This window comes from Sinohyriopsis cumingii, chromosome 15, assembly GCF_028554795.1.
Source record: "Sinohyriopsis cumingii isolate HCF-2022 chromosome 15, ASM2855479v2, whole genome shotgun sequence".
Taxonomy (NCBI): domain Eukaryota; kingdom Metazoa; phylum Mollusca; class Bivalvia; order Unionida; family Unionidae; genus Sinohyriopsis; species Sinohyriopsis cumingii.
The window spans coordinates 100,470,514-100,491,245 of record NC_142975.1 but is presented as its reverse complement, the minus strand read 5'-3'; the positions used below and the strand labels follow the sequence as shown (position 1 = coordinate 100,491,245).

Here is a 20,732-nt window from a genome sequence, read left to right as displayed (position 1 = left end):
CGCCTTTATTTTTATCAGATTGTTTGTATCCGATTAATTTTTTTCTTATTATATCATCATTAACGATGTTAAATTTATTAACGATTTCAGGAATTATAATTCTCCGTACTTGAGATATTTTTCTAACCCTTGACACCGCTAAATAGACTAAATTTGACCACTCAATACGATCGTCTACAATCCAGACTCGTGTATCAGAAATAGCTAATCCTTGAGACGAGTGGATCGTCATAGCGTATTCCAACACCGATGGAGATCTGTCAGCGCGTAATGCATCTTCGACTACACTGATATCAACAGCGACAATATCATTTAATACGAGATTTTGCTTCTCAGTCTGTTCTGGAATATCAACATTAATATTCTGTTTTCGTGTATCTGATGGTCTATAACATAACGGTACGGGCAATTCTGCATATTTTTCTTTATGCAGCTGAAATATCTGCTGTTGTAAAGCGTCTCTGATTATTTTTCTGCTTGCTACTATCAAACCGTTGGGTCTCCATGAATTCAAAAAATCGTTCATTGAGGTCTCTGAGATTACTCCGCGTATTATTTCACACTGAATTTTGTTTGATTGTAATCTGATTAATTTTTTAAATTCCTTTAAATTTTCATCAAGAGCTTTATGATCATCATCTATTTCTTCGTAATAATCAACGAAATTTTTTATCCAATTATCCAATAAAAGGCGGCGGCTGACCATGATCGCCACATATTATTATAGCGGTATTTTTCGTCAACAACCAATCAAGAAACGTTTTTAATGTATTCAATAAGACCGTACTTATCTCGTCCCAAATAATTATTTTAGGTATATATTTTTCTCCCATTCGTTCAGGAGTCCATGTATCCCCGCGCCACCGAAAGAAACTATGATACGTGCATGATTGTACTTGCCGTTGTTTTCATCTCTCGTGAAAGTCTATGTGTGGGTGTCAGCACGATCATATCTGAATTTCTAAAAACATTAATTGCTCGAGTCGTCTTGCAGCATCCACCAGGTCCATTGAGATATACTGTTTTATATCTAGTTATTGGATCACTCACTGACGGCGCTTTCGACATTTCTGATATTTTATTACCTTTATGATACAAATTTCTCATCGGAACATCTGCTGATTCTGCATAATTGTGTAATATTTCTTTTTTATTCTCCTCGAACTCCATCGTTCATCATTACTTATAAATTCCATAACAGATTCTAAATATTTACTCGAAATATAAAACGAATATGTTGCGACTCTGACTGCGGTCTCAGGAAATATATTAATCATCTATAATAAATGTATTGAAACATAAGCCAATATAGAAGATCTTAGATGAGTATACTGTGAGGAGACATAATTATGTAACTAACGATCGTACTTAATTGTGTTCCGTCGGATAATAAACACTTTCTCGATTTACAAATATATTTCTCGCTGTTGTATCAGCAATTATAAAATCGTACTCGGCATCATCTAGAATTAATCGTGCGTGATGTCTTCTATGATCATATGCACCACCCTGAGTAAATTTACCTATAATTTTTATATCGAGATCTTTTGCGGTTTTTTCGTTATTTTTAAGTTTAATCTCGAGAATTTTATGAGCTTCTTTGATAATATCATCTTCGGAAACACCAGGACATTTTTCCTTAAATTCCTTAATGACTTCATCGAGACTGATAGAATCTGGCATGGGTAACCAAACTTCGGTCTGCGCGTGATATGATATAATTGCTTCACTGACAACCAACGATGTCAGTACCGCACAATCTAGCATATATCGTAATAAAACTATAGGCGCCCAACGTCTTTTACAAAAATGTCTACTAAACCAAACATAACAAATTTGGTGGAGTTTTTCGTTAAACTCGAATGTTTCAACACAAGCGAATCCAGTCAGATCAAAATCAGATAAAGGTCCATTAATTGCCACTCGCGTCATCTCGTTTTTAGGGTGACCGAATCTTTTAAAGTACACAGAACAATCTCCGTAGAAAACTTCCCGGATAACATGCAACCATATCAACCGGAATAATATCATTGTAATTATATTTGGTATTCTACAATCCGCCGTGTCCGTATTCGACGCAACTTGCGCGCACGTCCTCGATTAGATCAAATCGTGTTGGTTTCCATATTTTTTTTTTCTCTAGCGAAATGAGCCGCAACAGATGGAACGGTAAAACAATTAGTTAGTAACTTGTTATTATTTTCCGTGAAAAACTTCTCCGCGAGATTTTTCATCTCGTCGTGGAGATATTCTGTTCGATATATTTCACCGTTTGGTCTAACAAACTGATCAAATCCATCTTCCTCATCACTTTTAAAAAACCATACCGATACAGGATCGTTTTTACTTATTTTGTTGATAAAATCAAACATGAATCCTCCCATATCTGAGGGGTAAAATCTAACAGTTCGATCATGTGGAAATATTGTTACTGCGCTAGTCCATGCATGCGCATTATGATCAATAATATTTATTGGAGCTCCTTTTGATTTATATTTTGATTCGTACAGTACTTCTCCCGTTATGATTGATACTTTTATTGGAAACTTTAATATTTTTCCTAATTCAGCAACATCTTTTATTGTAGCACCGGTATTCTTAACTGAATCAGCCCACGAGTTTATTTTTTCACGTCTTAAATCAGTTAATCCGTTTCCACGCATCGCGTTTGTAAAGTGTTCTATTACTCGTTCGGCTACACAATTTAACCTTGAAAATTTCATGGGTGCCAGTTTATCAACGCTGGGTTTTTTTATTTATCTCTTAGATTCCATAAATAACTGCTGTTACAGGGTACGCTCGCTCAAAATACGGTTTGTCAAAACCAGTCAATAGACCCGGTCTGGAATTTTTACTTAATATAGCAATTTTATTATTACCAACGACAGGATCATATTTATCACGGATAATCCAGCTACCTGTTTCTATTAATACAATAAAGTTTACTCTGAAGAAATATGTTTGATCACCCTCGTACTCAGCGATGTAGTTAATGATAGCTGCCGCTCTTTTGTCATTCATTGTAGCGTCCTTGACAGTGTTGCGAATAATCTTGAACGTTGACCATACATGAGATGCAACATCCTTGTAAAATTCTTTCTTGGCGTCATGAAATTTATTGATCAAACTTTTATTTTTCGGATCAACCAGATCTCATACTGGTCAGTCAGGAGATAATCTGTCGATATTAAATTTATATTTAGAAGGCCTAGTTTGGGATAATCTCTCAAACTCGTTCATATAATTAAAACAAGTATTTAAATAAAAATAATATATATATTATGAATCATTGTACTTGGTTCATGATCGGCTCAGTAAATCGCTGCAACAAATCCTGCAGAAAGGAATTTTGTTGGATGCAATTACAAAGTATACGGCGAGGAAGTCTAGGACCAATACCGTGTCTGCGATGTGGTATTGGAGTGCGAGGAAAAACAGAATTATCTGCAAATTGTTGCGCAAAACGGTTCAGAGAACTTAAGAGATATTATGGCAAAAAAAAAATAATGATGAAAACGCTATAAAATCCGTGGAGGATTATATATCAAGATTTCAGGCAAACAATGATTTAAACAAATAATATTATTGTATAATGGAGCAAAATAAATTTGTCCCACATCCTGTCATCAAGAATTACGAATCAGATCGTAATGGTGTGATTAGAAATTGTCAGAAAAAAGTACCGGTTGGTTATATTAATAATCGTAGTTATCTATTGTTTATTCCTAGGAAGAAACCTTATCTCTGTCATCGATTTGTGTATGAATGTCACAAGGGATTAATCAAACATGGTCTTGTGATCGATCATGCTGACGGGAATCCTCAAAATAATAGTTTATCCAACATTCGAGTTGTCACACAGAGCGAGAACTCTGCTCGTGTTAATACTGGAAGATGTAAGACAGCTTCTAGAAGGGTCATCAAATCTACAAACACATAAACTAGCGAAGAAATTATATTTCATTCAATGAACGCGGCTGCGAAATACTTTGATATTAATCCGCGTTCGGTACAATTTCTGGCGGAAAATATATATAAATCCACTTTTTCCAGTAAATATAATCAAAGAATCATCTTCCAATATTGTTAATGAGATAAACTATCATCACTACCTCGAATTATATTTATTAGCTATTTATCTTTTTTGTCAGAAATTCTCATTATTATGCTACTTATTTTTGGACTTAAACCAAGGGAGGTAATTTTTTTCTCGGTATATGGTCATAATCATCTACATAGTAACTATACCCGTTTATGGTTTCTAAGTTACAAAAATATACGGTTATGTGTTTATATCTGTGTATTTTCTGCTCTATTCGAGAAACATTTAGAACAGCGTACTATACATAGACAGCACATAAAATGCATGTATATTTCATCTAAATTACAGAAAACCGGCATGTATATTTCAGCTTACTGAGTGCAGAAACCAGCGCCTAGTCTGTATCGATCGCAGCGGGTTAATTTTAGATCCACAGTACAGTACAGGGATACTGCCTATATTGACTCGATTACAGAAATACGTGTATAATAATGTTTGGAATTAAAAATCAGTTGCATTTTCCTTGTTCAGTGCAGAAATATATATGATATGTATTTATGTACGTATGTGTGGTTATTTATTTTTCTTTTTTTATCGAGTAATAATTACAACTAAATACTCCCTTTGACCATGTTCTTCACGGATACAGATTTACGAGTGGGAAATCTCGTAACATATATTTCTCCATTGAACAGTTATAGAGAGGATGGAAACATCTAACAGTTAGAGGAATTATAAGATCTGGACCAGATTGTTCTATCATCGATGGCGTGGATCATAAGTGGTATAGTAAATAGGAAATTACTAACTTGTTTGGTGAAAATATATAAACGTATTTCTTGATCAGAATTGTATTTTGAGCAAAAATACTTGAAATTAGTTCCTTGTCAATGATTATTAGCTATATATTAATTTCCGAAACATATGTTTGTAAGAAGGTTCGATAGCTCAATCGGCAATGTATTAGAATGTGACGCTCGCGGTCCAGGATCGAATGCCCATGGCTGACAACTGTCGGTGGTGCGTATAATTGCGATTTTATAATAATTGGGGGTACTGCCACCCCCCCTCAGCAGAATCCTCCAACCACATATCAACTGGTGGTTGATACATGTTTTGTATCACCCACGGGCTGATTATTGGCGGGGGTGTTCTGCTGAGCGTGTATGTTTGTACAGTCCTTCATTCATTGTTTGTTTGTGCCGTCCTTCATTCATTGTATATACCCATTTCATTGTATATACCCATTTCATTGTATATACCCATTTCATTGTATATATTCATTTCCTTAATTAAGTTATCTGTTCGTACCGTCCTTAATTAAGTTATATGTTTTTACCGTCCTGAGCTCGCTAAAACACTCGATTAAGGGCTCGTCATTCATTCATTACATGCATAATCTGAGCTCGCTACATCACTCGATTAGGGGCTCGTCATTCGTTGTATATATCGATTTCATTGTATATACTCATTTCATTGTATATATTCATTGTATATGTTGTGCCGTCCTTGAAACATCCCGCCGAACTCGCTAAAACACTCGATAAGGGTTCTATAGGGATAATTTTTTTATTTTAAATATTTATATATTTATATATTTATATATTACATAATGAACCATGAAAATATCAAAGACATTATTTATGCTATTAAAAAACTAGAAGAAAACGGAATTAATATATCTGATGAACTAAATCCTGAAAAAATAATATCTGATTTTGAAACATTAGAAGAACTTAAAAATGAAAATAAGTATGTTCTATCATCTCAATATAAGTTCATAAAGCGGATTCAGGCAGCTCTGTTCCAGTCACTAGCTGTGGTGAGCGATGATCAAGTAAAGGAATTTATTTCTCTTTCTGTTGCAGTAGAAAAGGTCAGATCGGGATTATCCAACGAGTACGAAACGAAAAAAAAAACAATCAGTACCCGCATAAGATACTTAAGAAAAATTATGTCAGCGAGTAACCTAGAGTAGCACAAAATAATTCTGATGAAAATGAAAATGAAAGTTTCGGTAACTGGGTAGATCTTTGATCAGAAATATTATTCTGAGACTATATTTATTCTAAGATTATATTTTTTCTGAAATATTATATATTTATTCTGAAATATTTTATTTTTTCTGAAACATTATATATTTATTCTGACATTGATGAGTTAGTTGGTACTCAGAATCATGCAAACCAATCAATTTCGTAACTTTGATGGGCTAGTTGGTACTCAGAAAAATCATCAAATTTTCAGAAAAAAAATAAAATATTTCAGCATTTGTCAGTGAAAATTGATGAATTTTCCAACATCATCAGGGTCAAACCTGGAGCGATTCTCTAATTGTTTCATAGAGAAATCGTTAAAAATCAGTAAAATTAGCTCAAAACATGAGATTTTTCATGCGATTTTTGTTACATTTTTTGGTAATTTTTCTAAAAAAATGAGGATTTTAACGATTTATCGATAAACAATTAGAGAATCGCTCGAGGTTTGACCTGACAAAAAACTGAAATTTGACAAATTTTCCTTGACAAATCGACTAAAATAGCTGAACAAATAACAAATTTGACTAAAAATGTTGAAATATTTCTGATAAAATAAAATATTTCTGATAAAATAAAATAAAATAAAATATTTCTGATAAAATAAAATAAAATATTAAGATCAAAGATCTAATCACCCCATCAGAATTACAAAACTGATTAAGTTGTATAATTTTGAGTATCAATAATTAAAAATATTTTTATTTATTTATTTATTTAGAAATATTTTTTATTTATTTATTTAGAAATATTTTTTTAAGTTGATCGAGTTTAATACATGAGTGTGCATAATTTAGAATCTGATCTCTGCTACAAATGATCTCTATAATATGTTCTCGACGGAGCTCATCTAACTGTTCCTGTGTTAATAAGAAATCCTCGTTTCCGTATTCATCAATAACTAAATTAACGTTAAATTGCTCCGTGTTTGGAGGTTGTGAAAACGCTGTTCTCATGGCGTTTTCAAGTACTTCTTTGTCATGTATAAAAACCATCACGTGCTGGTACATTATATGCTATTTACTGTATCTTTAAAATCAATGATCTATGATTTCAGATATAGATTTATTACAAGCTCTTCTCCACGCAAGTCAATTAAGCGATTAAGGTGATCTGTGAGCCTAAAATTTATTCGTGTTAACATATTACTGTGACACCGCAGATACACAGGATTAGTTGGTTCTTGCACGTTTAAACTTCCAGGGGATACTTGTGGTGTAAATGTATATAAATATATCCTTGTTGAGCCTGATTTGATCTTCCGAGATCTATTTGATAGCTACCGTCAATTACGTCACCAACCAGATTGACCACGATCGTGCTGGTTATATTAACGATTCCCGGAGATACGTGTCTGCCGCCGCCGTGTGGATCATTATTATGTCTGAGAACAGTTGCTAGTGGGGTTATTTTTCTCCATGCATCGAGTATTTTAGAAAAATATTCATCAATAACATCATTGACAGGTTTTCTTAATCTATCTGGATTATAATCAGGGAACTTAAACGTTGTAATGTCAGCTTCGGATATGTTGTACTTGGTTGCGAAAAACCTTCTATAACTACCCGATGATTCAAAAACTAAGTTTATGATTCTATTATGAAAATATTCAATAGTATCAGCTATATTATTTAAAATTTCTACTCGTTTAATAATTTCTTCACGCGTTGATGTCAAATAGGACAAATATTCAGTAAAAAGAGAACGTAAATTAACCAGTTGTTCTTTGTGATCTGAATTTATGATACTGATGACATTATTGATATTTATATCGTAAAATGAATTACCGCCATCAGCGTTGTGTAAGAGCCAGTAGTACTCACCAATATTATTGACACGAAATTGATCCCGTTTCTCCCATACCCGTTTTTCTATGTTCCACCAGAAACTTGTATAATTCATTTTAATATTATGATGAAAACTTTTCGATGATGTAAAATCATCCCGAGTTGGTTCTGGTGGTCCTTGATACACTGGCGGAATTTCAGGCCAACCTAGTACGGATATTATCGTGGATTGATAAATATCAACGACGTAATCAGGAGAATGTATCTCAACCGTCGAGGACAGCGTCGGTTCATGAACGTTGATTTATATTTTCCCTTCTTTTCCGGTTATTGATTCTATTCTACGTTGAAATTCCTCATTAATTTGTTCAATCTCATAACTCCCAGTGGGTATTCCAACAACAATCCAGTCAGGAGTACCATCTGGTTTGTTTTTGTCAGCAAATACAAGCGAATTATTTGCTGATGTACCATTAAATGATTTTGATCTGATATTTGGCCAGCTGTAATATACCCGTAATTGAGTTAGTGCTATTTCCCTCACTGGAATTGCAGTAGGAAAGTTAATACTAAATTCAGGATTAGTTGAACTTACCGAGAGCATCGTTATATTTGACGGAGTTGTATTAGTCACGATCTGCTGGAGTAATTCTGTCATTATTAGTACTTGTATCTTTAATACCAATACCCTCGTCATATATTTTAACCATCATTGAAAACACGAAATCGATATAATTGCATCACTGAGACTTGCTGATAACAACGAGGACAATTTCGAGTATGCTACCGTCCTTGTGTGTAATTTTATTATGTAATCGGATAATGTTTCATTCGTGCAAGTACATATTTGTTTGCGATGATATTGAGCACACCTGCAATAGATGTTGCTGCTGAAATACAAATAGTTACGGCTACTGGTGCCATCATTGTCACCGCTGATAATATAACACCTGTTCCAGCAACAACAGCGGATACTGAATAAACAATCACATCAACGATAACTAATCGTCGTCGATATTTCTTTACTTTTACTGTATACTGTTCGACTCGATCTTTTAATGCTGCCTGCCATTCACGCGCTTGATTATACCTGTATTGTGCACCGTCCATACAGTTTTATGCAGTAACCAATTGAGGTGTTTCAGCTACAAATTCCAAACACCACCAGTAAGATGTTGCGGTTAATTTCTTATCAGCTGCTTCCAGAATAAATATTTCTTCGGTTCAGCTATTTAATATAACAGATACAACCCCGGAAAATGTATCCGTTGAATGACGCCATGGATACGTTGTAAATATTTTAAATTTTGCAGCACTGAACACAGATAGCCTGTACACGCCAGTGACTGTTGCGGTATATTTGATAGTTTTATTTTGCTGCGACCACGTTGCGAATCCCGATGATACAGTGTATACGATGTTTGTGATATGCCCGGGAGTTATTCCGGCTGGAATGTTAATCAAATTGGTTTTATTAACGATCTCAGGAATCCCCGCTACGATGTCTTGCTGTGATAGTTTGATCGTGTCTAGGTTAGTTTTGATATCAGAAAGTTTTATGTCAATGGCGTGCGGAGTGCCGAAGAATTTATCTATGGATTTCATCGTTTTTTTTAAAATTTCTTCGAAATCTTCCAAAAGCGCCTACGTGAACGTCATACTCGGCCCGCAACGTGGATAATTTACCATCTACGGTGCCATAGTTGACGTCGACGCATTTTTTGTTGCTGCGTCTTCGTCGGATGTTGAATCTCTTAACACTGCTATCTTATTCCCGTTCATGCTAAGTTCACCTGTTATTATGTCACCGGTATTTTTTACACGATTAGCAACATTTTTTGCAATTTCATCTCCGATGGTTTCAAGCGATATACTTGAATCCCTAATTTTGCCGCTGTCAGTAAATACAGGGATATTATCCGTAACTGCACCGAGTACTCGTCGAACGATATCATTCCATCTGATGTTGCTCGTTTTTAGTTTTCCGTATCGATCCTGAAAAATAACAACCTCATCTGGGTCAACTCCAGCAAGATTCATGATATCAGCGAGTTCATCTTTAGTCGCATACTTTGACAGATTAACGTCGCCGGGTTTTTTCTTAACGCGTTAAGATCTTCTTCCGTAAATATCAACCATTATAATTTAAGATCTGTTTAAAACGCTTTACGCGCAACGAAGCGGTTGCTTGTATAATCATGCACGACTTTATGTGGCGGTTTGGATGATTTTGATATAGCGTTAAGTATATTAATTGCCTCACGGCCGCATATTGGCGGATCTGTCATTGTTTGTGTGGGTAGCGTTGAATACCAAACTTGCGCGTGAAGTGGTGCGACGTACTTGATAAATTCAACAGGTGGAGCTAACCCGTACGAATCAAAATAAACGATTCCACGTGGATCAACCGCGTATGATACCCAATGAGTACCGGGTCCTGAATTCGAGTCTAGATTAATAATGCCTATTTCGAGTTTGTTCCGTCGGTCCGGTAATTGATCTCGCATAACAACACCTCTAAAGGCTTTTGTTTTTAATTTTTTAGCAACATCAAGTAAATCAAAATTTGATCCTGGAGTATCTAACGTGGAAGCCTCAGACCTCCTCCCCAACGAGATCCCGGTAATCTTAGGCCGCGTCCCTTTTTTTGTATCCTTTTCCTGTTGCTTTCTTTAGAGCCATTCTAGCAGCTGTTCCAACAGCACCTAATGCGGCTGCTTTTGCTACGGCTGGAGCAGCAGCAGCTATTAACGCTGGAATAGCCGCAAGAAATGGAAATATACCACCGTTTTAACCATGTCCTTGATGGCGCTCGGAGAAAGATGGAATTGAACTCCGGTTTTTGATTCTCGGGCTTTATTGAAATGTTTAATCTGATTATTTGTCAACGATAATTTGTTTGGACTACCACTAATCTGATCTCGTTTTAATGATATTTTAGTTCCACGTCTGCTGGCGTTTTTTGATTGAAGCTTTTTTACCTGACCAAGAGTCAGAGTAACACTAACATGACTATACGACATTTTTATATAAAATATATTTTTCTAAATAACATGATTAAAGGTTTTGCACTGGTGCATCAAAGACTCTCATTCGACCATGTAACATAGCTTTTTCGCTGAGTATGACCGCGATTGCTCTGTAGAAGTCACCACCACCTGGCGGGTTAGTAACACGAGCTCGAAAGTGTATATCAACGACAGACTGTTTGGACAAATCAAGATGTTCCAGTGAAAAATAATAAATCGGATATAGATTTGTAAAATCTAGTTGTGATATTTGCAAACCAGTATCTATAGTTTGATTACGTTCCATGAATGACATTAAACGATGATATACACGCGCTACGTGATTTTGACCAAAATTTACCAATATATCTTCAGATGGTTCTTGATGTCCATTTATCCGCAAGGAAACTTCATTAACTCCAAGATTGTCAAATATCATATGTGAATGTTCTTGACTATTCGTCCGATTATTATTTTGCAGAGCAATAAAAATATGTCGCGGCGCAGACACACCTTGCTGTGATGCTATATTCCATGTGAATAAACCATTAACATTACTTTGAACAGCATATGTGGTTACTGTTAACCATGATAGCAATAATTTACCGCCTTGATCCATAAAAGAGAGTAATTTTTGTTCCTCAGTAATTGATTGAGTCATTACTGGCATCCACAATGCAAGTTTTGATATATTTACTTTACCATCAGCAATACCATTAACTCGCCAGATTGCATCATTATCATCACCTTTTCTTACAAGCACAACTGTGTTTAGCTCCAAAGATGACCTTTCTAACATTTCTGCAAAATCCAAAGATGTGAGATAATGGAATTGCACACGAAAATTTTATATTATTTCCTGACAACACCGCTCGACGTGTTGCAAACCCTAAGTTGTATCTCGTATTAACACTTTTTATAATATCAAATTCACCTGCTGGTTTATCTTCATGCTCAAAATCATCTGGTTGATTAACAACTGCAGTATCTCGTGTTGTCCGTAACTTAATATACTGAGCATGATCAGTGTGATCAGTAATATTCTTAGCAAACATTATTGTTGGACCGACTGGTCTTTTGTAATCATCAGAATATCTCGCTAGACCAATTATTGTTGTAGCAAAATCAACATCCTTGTGAATTGATTCAATATTTTTTCCATCAATCATGTATGTGGCGCTGTCAAACAACGCCATAATTCCGTTGTTGACAAAACCAACACGCAAATTGGCATCATATGGCGTATTAGCTACAACATTCGTTACAAATCTACCTTCTACTTCAATAAACGCCTCAGCGGGCAAGAAATATCTACTTGTATCATGAACCTGTAATTCGATTCTCCCCCGCTGATTTGGTTGTCTTGCGTCATAGGAATAAAATTGATAATCACGTACCGATTCATATTTAATGACAGGTGCCTCCATATCAAATGCTACGTCGGATTCGCGCTTGAACATTTTTATTACAATTACCATTTTTCCAAATGATGATCTAAATCATCGTCGACGAAGACGGCTTCCTGCTATTAAATTTGCTGTTATATTTTTCTGCTTCTTCAGATAATTCTGCTAATTTTTGATTTGCAGCCTGATTTATTATTTTACTTACGTCATTGGGCATCACATCAGTACTTGCTAGTTTCACTGATGGTTGTCGTTTTCGTCGCAATAATCGTGCTAGTCTTTCTCTGATTGCCGAGAAAGCCTGACAATTGCACCAGGAGCTTTTTCACGAACAATATCAATAGCATCGATAATTATTTTGCAACAGGTGCTTCTTTTGGAGCTATCCTTGTGAATAATCCCTGAATAACATCACCAAGTCCATCTCTGTAAATTGCTCTATAGACTGGTAATCGTGAGTTTACCGCTCTGACCTGTACAGGTTTACGATGATTATTATGTATGATCATCTTATTTTATTTGTTATTTATCTAACAACTAGTCATCAATAAGTTCATCGATAAGCTCTCGGTAAACACTGATATCCATGATACCGACTTGAAATAATCGTCCACAAATATCAGCTGCTTCATTAATTATTTCTGGTGAATTATTTCCGGCACGTTTTCCTCCTATGAGAACTTCTAACCGTGACACATCATTAATGATATTATCGGGACAAATAAAATCATTTCCCAGACCACTTCCCCATACTTCTTTTTCTTTTTCTGATGTTTTAGGTGGTGTCATTACAAATATCTCTTTAATTTTCGACATCATCGGTGAATACAATTGTTCTTGTTCTCTTCGTTGCAGAGGTGGAGGAGGCTGATACTGGGAGAGTTCTTCTTGTTTTTGTTGTCTTGTTTTCTCTCTATGAAGTACTTCTACTTCTTTATAAAGAGCTTTATATTCCAAATCATCACTTTTAACATGTTTTTTGTCTCTATATACGCGATATATCCATTTAATAAGATCATCATTTTTTTTCATAAGGGGGGTTTAAAATACCAGATTTGTCAGATATATAATCTAATATTTTTTCGGGTAATTTTTCTCTTTCAGTATTTCTAATTTTTTCAACAACCCCTTCTTTGAATCTTGCAATTAATTTTATATTTTCTTTTACTGGCCCGGGTTCAGGTGTATGTTCTTTCTTCACGCCGGTGACCTCAGCACGAAGTTTTCTAATACTTTCAAGTATTTTCTCATCATCAGGTGGAGGTTGAGCCGCCGCAGCTATATCAGTTGGAAGATCTCGTAATATCTTCTTGCTATTTTTTCAGTTTGTTCTGCTGTTTGTTTTGATACCGGAAGATCTTCTTTGATGACAGTTGTAACTTTTTCAGTAGCTGCAGTGACGGGTTTAAACAGTTTTTTAGTGTCCTCTTCGTACTCAACTTGTGCTTCTTGTTGCGCTTGTACATTTTTTCTGAATGAGTATCTGACACCAAGAAATTTTGTAATTGCTTCTAATCGTTCTCGTGCTATTCTTGCAGTATGAGATTCTGGATGTACCATTATTTTTAATATAACAATTTTTTAATTAATAGCAGTAGAGAGGGCGCCTACCAATGTTGGTCGTCAAAAAATAAACAAAAATAAATAAACACGTAGAGTACTTTATTTTTCAGCCACTATTTCGAACTAAGGTTGTATTAATATAATCGACCATTACATCAATAAATAATCTCAAGGAAGCGTTTATTTGTAAAAATCTGGACCTTTCTACGAGGTGATTTTTTCATTGAGGTCTTATTTTTTTGTCGGAATTCTTGGGTCTGTTCGCCCTCTCTACTGCTTGAAATTATGAATTTTAATTAATATAGCATATGTACGTGTAATTAAAGCACGAAAACTGCATTGAACAGTATTGTTCATCAAGCCACGTTGCCAGCATCCTTTCCATCCTGTACACTATATTGGGGCGGGTATAGCATAATTTATGGTTCAAAAGGGATGTTCCAGCTTTGACACTTGCTTTAATTTTTTTCAGCAATGTCACGTATATGTATTGTTCTATATGTACTTTCACTAGGTTCTTTATCATGGTAGTAATCTGACCAGCTTCATAACTTTCCACTACTTCAAGTTTAACCTTTTAAGGAATAGCCTTCCTTGGTCTCTTCGGACTATCACTTGCTTGTCTTTTAGATGCCATCACTAACGACGTTCCAAAATTGTAACAAACAATTTGTGCATGTACATACGGACACAGCACTTGGACCACAATACACAGAATGGTGCGGGCGTAAGAGCTGGACATTGTGGGTAATGTTTGCCTGTGACGGTGGCACAATATATATGTATAAGAGAGTTATCTCAATAGTAGAGATCTTTTTCGCCTTTTTCCCATCTCGCTTTATTTTGAATTCGTGTAAATTGAGATCGTGTAAATCGCGATCAAACTGTAACTATTATATTTGCCTTATGGGGATTCATATATGGCATCGACTACGCTGACAGCCAATTATATTTGTGTTAACTGAATGAAGCTACCAGTATTGAAACATATAAAAATATAGAAACAATGATAAACAATTATCCAATATAATTTGATATAAGAACCTGCCATATGGAGAAATTACAATATAAAGTATAAATATGATACCTATCTACCATTATCAAAATTTGTTTATATTTATTCGTTCTACAAATGTAAAGTAATAGTAAAAATTAATAGTGTTGAAAATAAAAGAAAGCATTCGGTTATGATATGGTATTCAGCCTCAAGTTTATTGAATATGCTGAAGCAAATAACTTCTGGAACATTTGAAATTTGTTCACAAGAAGCAATTACGGGAATGGTAGAACAGAAGCATTAGAAGAGGTGCAACGAATAAAGAAAGTGCATCTGCCTGGACTGCTTTCATTGACATAATTGGAGAAAGAAGTAACTGATGCATTAATTACAACTTTCTGTTTGATCCACATGTTGTTTGTATTGGATCTGTGGGTCGTTTTATGCATGAGTCATGCACTTTTAATGTTCATACCTAATCGGTTTGGGGGTTTGGCTTATACATGAACTTGCTTTGTGATTATACACAGTAACAATTTACTAGTCTTTCAGTACCATGAATATAGCACGCCTAGCTTCATCAGTGCAATCACAATTGTATTAGATTTTGGTGAGTAACCCCAAGGGGGACTTCACTTAGATTATGGGCGGAATCTGCTCTGAAATTAGAGGGGCACCTGATGTCAAGCTGCCAGATTTTCTTTACCAATGACTGCAATTGGTTAACAGGCTTCAGATAATTTTATCAGGCAGACCACAAATCAAATGTTATAATCAATTAAATAAATTGCAATTAAGGAAGATTATAACAAACCTTTGCAATACCCATCAGACAGTATACCAATAAATTGTTGTATATAAGATCATAAAAAATTATCTTTACTGTGTATATATATATATATATATATATATATATATATATATATATATATATATATATATATATATATATATATATATATATATATATATATTCATTCTTCAAATTCTTCAAATGTAGTAAAGCCAAGTGAACCAGTGATGTCAGATCTAGGCAACCTTCAAGAGAATGCCACATTGTCTTCCACATGCAGTGTATACAAATGTAGACCTGCAGCAAACATCACGTGGCCTGGAGCTGGAACGGATGTCATCACCGTCACTGAGGACAAGGCCACAGAAACCTTCAATATCACCTCAACATACAACAAGACAGTGACTAGACAAGACAATGGAGCTACATTACAGTGTACTATCACACACCCTGCTTTAAGCTCAAGTCTTGTTACATCAAGGAACCTAACTGTATGGTGTATGTATATTTAGTGTTTATCGTTCATAAAAATGAGTTTAATCAAATTTCGAACAAACTAAACATATATACTTATCTGGCTGTTACATTTCGGAATTTTTAAAATAAATTTTGAACTTTCACTTGGTAAACAGGAATCCACACACTACACTGGTCAACAGTGAAATCATTACTGACTTGAAAAGGCCCTAATCTGTAGTATTTTGGTGTGCCGAACACGAATATAACCGTGAAAAATTTGTATTGGCTCTCGTTTTGAAGATATTCATATACCTCATTTTCTATGTTTCACTGTGTAAATTTCTCCAGTAGGACTGCAGCAACATCCGGAATAATGATGTAACATTGCATAATACCAAGCAGCAGAGGGGCTGTACAGACCGAAACTTTTTGCACAATAAACCCCTCCAGGAAACTATTCCTCGATAGAGGGCTTATTTCGACGAAATAAACCCTTCTATTCAGAATACAGGACAAAAAAAAATGTCACCCGAAAACTCGAAGAGTTTCCAGGGACAAACTCGTTGAGTTTGCACTGACAACTTGGGTTACTTCAATAAATCTGAAACAGTTTCCGTGGCGGGGTCGTTATTGAAAAATCCATGGGTCGGGTCCATCCCCTCTGCTGCTCTGGGAAATGAGTTTCCAAGGAAAAACATTTTTATGTTGCAAATAGTGTATCAAGTCCAATACGGTATCTTGTTCTGGGATCGTGTAAATTTATTGTCACAAATCCGTGAGGTTTTCTTTGAGCATGACTGAAGAAATTTTTAAATTTATTTAAATCCATATCGCCACCACACCAGGTTTGATGAATATTTCTCAGTGTATGTGTATCAACTCCATTGAATATCGCAAGAAGATTACAATTATCCCTGATTACTTTAGGAATTTGTGTATAACGCTGAGTAACATAAATCACATCAGTGTTTTTGTGACGTCCCCGGGAAAATATTCTTGCGGGATTTTTTTGCTTGTCCAACATAACATCATCATACACTACTAGGTTGTTAATTGATTCATCAAGATCCTCGACGCTGGGGGCTTCTTCGATATCAGTGATAAATTCAACAACATCCTCACCGTCTTTACTCAGCGCGCTTGCACTCTCATTAAAATCTTTTATAACGTTATAGCATCGTTGATCATCTACAGATGGAGCTATCAAATACAGTTTATCCCATTTCATCCACTTCATTATCAAGTTCAGCAACAGCTGTGTTTTACCTGAACCGGATGGCCCAATTATAATCGCGCGGATAGAGTTTGGTAGCACTGAATTATGCTTAACTGGCTCTTTCTTTTTTGTCGCAGAAAAGTCTGTAATTTCCATTTGTATATAAAGAATAATAATTATGGATCTATATTGTGTGAAGTGTAAGGCACGAACCCCTACGAATGATCTAACAACCATTACAACAAAAAATAACAGACAAGCACTTTCTGGTAAGTGTACGCGATGTGGCACAAAAAAATTTAGATTTCAAAAAAAAAGCGAGAATTTAGCGGAGGTGACATTGCAGCCAAACTTGGAAAGCTCCCCGCAACTCCCTGGGCAAAGTATCCCGGAGAAAAACATCTCCCAGGATACAATTACTGCGGTCCAGGGACCCGACTAGATATCAGACTTGATGAACAATCTAAACCAAAACCGGGAGAGTATCCGATAAACGCTATCGACGCAGCGTGTCACATACATGATGTTGCTTATCGAAGTAAAGATCTACAAGACAGGCATATCGCGGATGTGAAATTAATTCATGCACTAAGCGCCATAGAAAATAAATCATTTAAGGAGTCACTCGCTAATTGGTTAGTAAGATCAGCGATGAAATCTAAATTAGTATTAGGCGCTGGATAATTAAATAAAAATGCAAGCGATTTATTATTCCCCAATCGGATACTGGAGAGGTAACTCAGCAATTAATAAACTCGCCAACGCGGCATCAGTAACACGCGAGGTTGCCAAAAATTGGCTATCAAAACAAGCAATATGGCAAATCTACTTACCACCACCTCGACAAATCAACTTTGCACATTTTGATGTTAGTGTGCCCAATGAAGTTCATCAGGCTGACATACTATTCCTGCCTCATGATACTGTCCGTAGAAAAATATACAAATACGCGCTAACAGTAGTTGATGTTGCCAGTAGATACAAAGAAGCAGAACCGTTAGCGACTAAAACAGCGTCCGAAGTCGCCTCTGCGTTTAAACGAATTTATCAACGAGGACCTCTAAACTGGCCACGATTATTACAAGTTGATCCTGGCAAGGAATTTCAGGGCGCGGTGTCATCACTGACAAAGCAGCATAACGTTACCATACGACGAGGACATACTGAAATTCATCGGGATCAGGCAATTGTTGAGCGATTTAATAGAACACTCGCTGAGAGATTATTCGGATACCAGTACGCGAGGGAATTCATTTACGATACGAGATCTCGTGAATGGGTTGCAAGACTGCCAAACGTGATAGCCGCACTGAATAATGAAATTACCAGAACAACAAACATGAGACCTGTAAATGCAATCACAAAAAAATATATACCCCGCGTCAGTGAACGCGGACAACAGCAACAAAATGTTTCAACGCAGCCAGGGACGCTAGCGTCCCCACTGCTGGGTAATGTCACCGTTAGGTATTTATACGAACCAGGCGAACTAGAAGGAGGAAAAAAAAGAGCAACCGATCCCACATGGAGTGTTACTACACATAAGATATCCAGCATAACCAGATCAACTGGGAGAAACGCAATCTACAGATTAGATTCGACTGCTCCTCAACGCGGATTTAAACGCGAGCAACTTCAGGTGATTCCCGAGGATACACAATTACCACCCCGATCACTAAAGTGATCCGCACTGAAGTGATTCAATCATTTAAATAACTGCAGCAACACCTCTGCGTCGGTTACACTCAAGACAGGTCAACATCACATTTTCACGTGTATGACCGCGACTGCTATCTATTCTATCTACGGTGAATTGCCTTGGGTCGTTTTTCGAATACTGCCACAGCAATAAACAATTACAACTCGCACAGTGATTATTCTGCTGTTGTTGTAATTGTATTACAAATTCAACATCCAAACTTTGTTTGGGATCAAACTCTCTACCATTTTTTTTGTCGCTCTGTTTGTAACCGGCTAATTTCTTTCTTATTGTGTCATCAGCGATTGAGCTGTCGTTGACAACATCATCTAATACAATTCTTCGTAACTGACCTATCCTTCTTACTCTTGACACGGCTAAATAAACTAAATTTGACCACTCGATGCGATCATCAACAATCCAAACTGTTGTATCTGAAATAGTTAGTCCCTGCGAACTGTGGATGGTCATAGCGTATCCTAGCGTCCACGGGGATTTGCTCATTTTCAGTGCCTGTTCAACAGCATCAACATCAACTGTGACAATATCATTTAATACTAAATTCTGTTTCTCCGGACCCGACGCAGTCAGGCGCCCTGGAATATCAACATCAATATTCTGCAATCGCGTATCAGCTGGTCTATAACACAACGGCACTGGCAACATGGGAAATTTCTTCTGATGTAACTGAAATAACCGCTGCTGAAGTGTGTCCCTGACTATCTTTCTACTTGCCACAATTAAATCACCTGGTTTCCACGTTTCCCAAAAGTCGCTCAGCGAAGTCTCTGGAATTATTTCACGCATTATCTCACACTGGACTTTATTGGTTTGTAGCCTGATCTGTGCCTTAAACTCTTTCAGCGTTTCATCGAGTGCTCTAACATCGTTAGTTATTTCCTCATAATAATCTACAAAAGTTTTCAGCCACTCGTGTGGAGATTCACCTGTAAATGGGGGTGGTTGACCATGATCGCCGCACATCACCACTGCGGTATTTTTCTTTAGCAGCCAATCCAGAAACTGTTTTAATGTATCCAACGGCACAGTGTCTATCTCATCCCAGATGATTTTCTCGGGAATATATTTCGTTCCCATTCGTTCAGGTGTCCACGTGCCGCCGCTGTATTTGAAAAAACTGTGATACGTGCACGCGTTAACATCCCGTTGTCTCATCTCCCTGGCAAGTCTGTGTGTGGGTGTTAGCGCAATCATGTCAGAGTTTCTAAATAATTCAATCGCTCGAGTTGTTTTACCAGAACCACCAGGACCGTTCAGATAAACTGTTTTGTGTCTTGTAACAGGATCGTGCACCGGCGGCAACAACGAAGTTGCCCCCGACGAAACCATCGAAGATATTTCTGCGCTGCGATACTCATCCTCGATTTCAACATCAGCCGATTTACAATATCCGTGTAACATTTCATTCTTTATTCTCCACGAGCCCCACGATGGATCATCCGATATAACATTATCCAACAGCGCTGAGTGTTTTTTATCAATATAAAATGAATCCGTTGCAACTCTCACTGCGGCAACAGGGAATCTATTGATCATCGACAACAAATTTATGGATACATAAGCCAGCATCGAAGATCTCAAATGTATGTACTGAGATGATTCTCCGTCAATATAACTAAAAACAGTCCCTAGTTTTTCCCCGTTTGACAGAAACACATCTTTGCGGTTACAGAACATGTTGTTCGTGGCTGCATCAGCGACAATA

General features: G+C 36.3%; 1 protein-coding gene across 1 annotated transcript in view; it reads left to right on the top strand.

Annotated features, from left to right (window-relative positions):
• The window catches only part of LOC149782386 (synaptogenesis protein syg-2-like), a 68,496-nt gene that overhangs the window by 9,526 nt on the left and 38,238 nt on the right, over window positions 1–20,732 (top strand). Inside the window, exon 2 of the mRNA XM_089935124.1 lies at window positions 15,840–16,130. Coding sequence (XP_089791250.1) covers window positions 15,840–16,130 — 291 coding nt within the window. The remainder of the gene's footprint in view (window positions 1–15,839; window positions 16,131–20,732) is intronic.